This window comes from Habropoda laboriosa, unplaced genomic scaffold (assembly GCF_001263275.1).
Source record: "Habropoda laboriosa isolate 0110345459 unplaced genomic scaffold, ASM126327v1 scaffold30, whole genome shotgun sequence".
Taxonomy (NCBI): domain Eukaryota; kingdom Metazoa; phylum Arthropoda; class Insecta; order Hymenoptera; family Apidae; genus Habropoda; species Habropoda laboriosa.
Window position 1 is genome coordinate 2,233,336 of NW_017100178.1, and position 361 is coordinate 2,233,696.

The following is a 361-nucleotide window of genomic DNA, read 5'->3' on the forward strand; positions in this document are numbered from 1 at the left end:
CATTTATTATAGATTAAATTCAGATTACTTTCTTTAATAAACAATATCTAGATTGAGGTTAAATAATATACGAATGGAAGTTGGAAGCAATCAATGTAAACTGTTATCTTCATGTTGATACAGTAGTTATGTTCACATTTTGGAGTGTATAAAGCTTCTAAATTTAACATACCAGCAGAATTATTTTATTGAAGCAGAAAGCATGTCACTAAAAGAATTTAGTCAGGTAATATGTTACACTGTATTAGAAGATAAAATTTTTATGAAAGTTAACCTCTGATGGATAGTGCACATTAATGTACTTATTCAATTCGTAGTAAAAAAATTTAGTTTAAAATTGTTTAGAATTCTGTTTAATTTA

General features: G+C 25.2%; 2 protein-coding genes across 2 annotated transcripts in view; one reads left to right on the forward strand and one right to left on the reverse strand.

Moving 5' to 3' along the window:
- LOC108578947 (translation factor GUF1 homolog, mitochondrial) overlaps positions 1-113 on the reverse strand; it is a 3,402-nt gene extending 3,289 nt beyond the window's left edge. The window contains exons 1-2 of the mRNA XM_017942366.1: positions 102-113; positions 43-47 (exon numbers count right to left, since the gene is read on the reverse strand). Coding sequence (XP_017797855.1) covers positions 43-47; positions 102-113 — 17 coding nt within the window. The remainder of the gene's footprint in view (positions 1-42; positions 48-101) is intronic.
- LOC108578976 (39S ribosomal protein L28, mitochondrial) overlaps positions 90-361 on the forward strand; it is a 1,594-nt gene continuing 1,322 nt past the window's right edge. Inside the window, exon 1 of the mRNA XM_017942401.1 lies at positions 90-226. Within this exon, the coding sequence (XP_017797890.1) occupies positions 203-226 (24 nt within the window). The 5' untranslated portion in view covers positions 90-202. The remainder of the gene's footprint in view (positions 227-361) is intronic.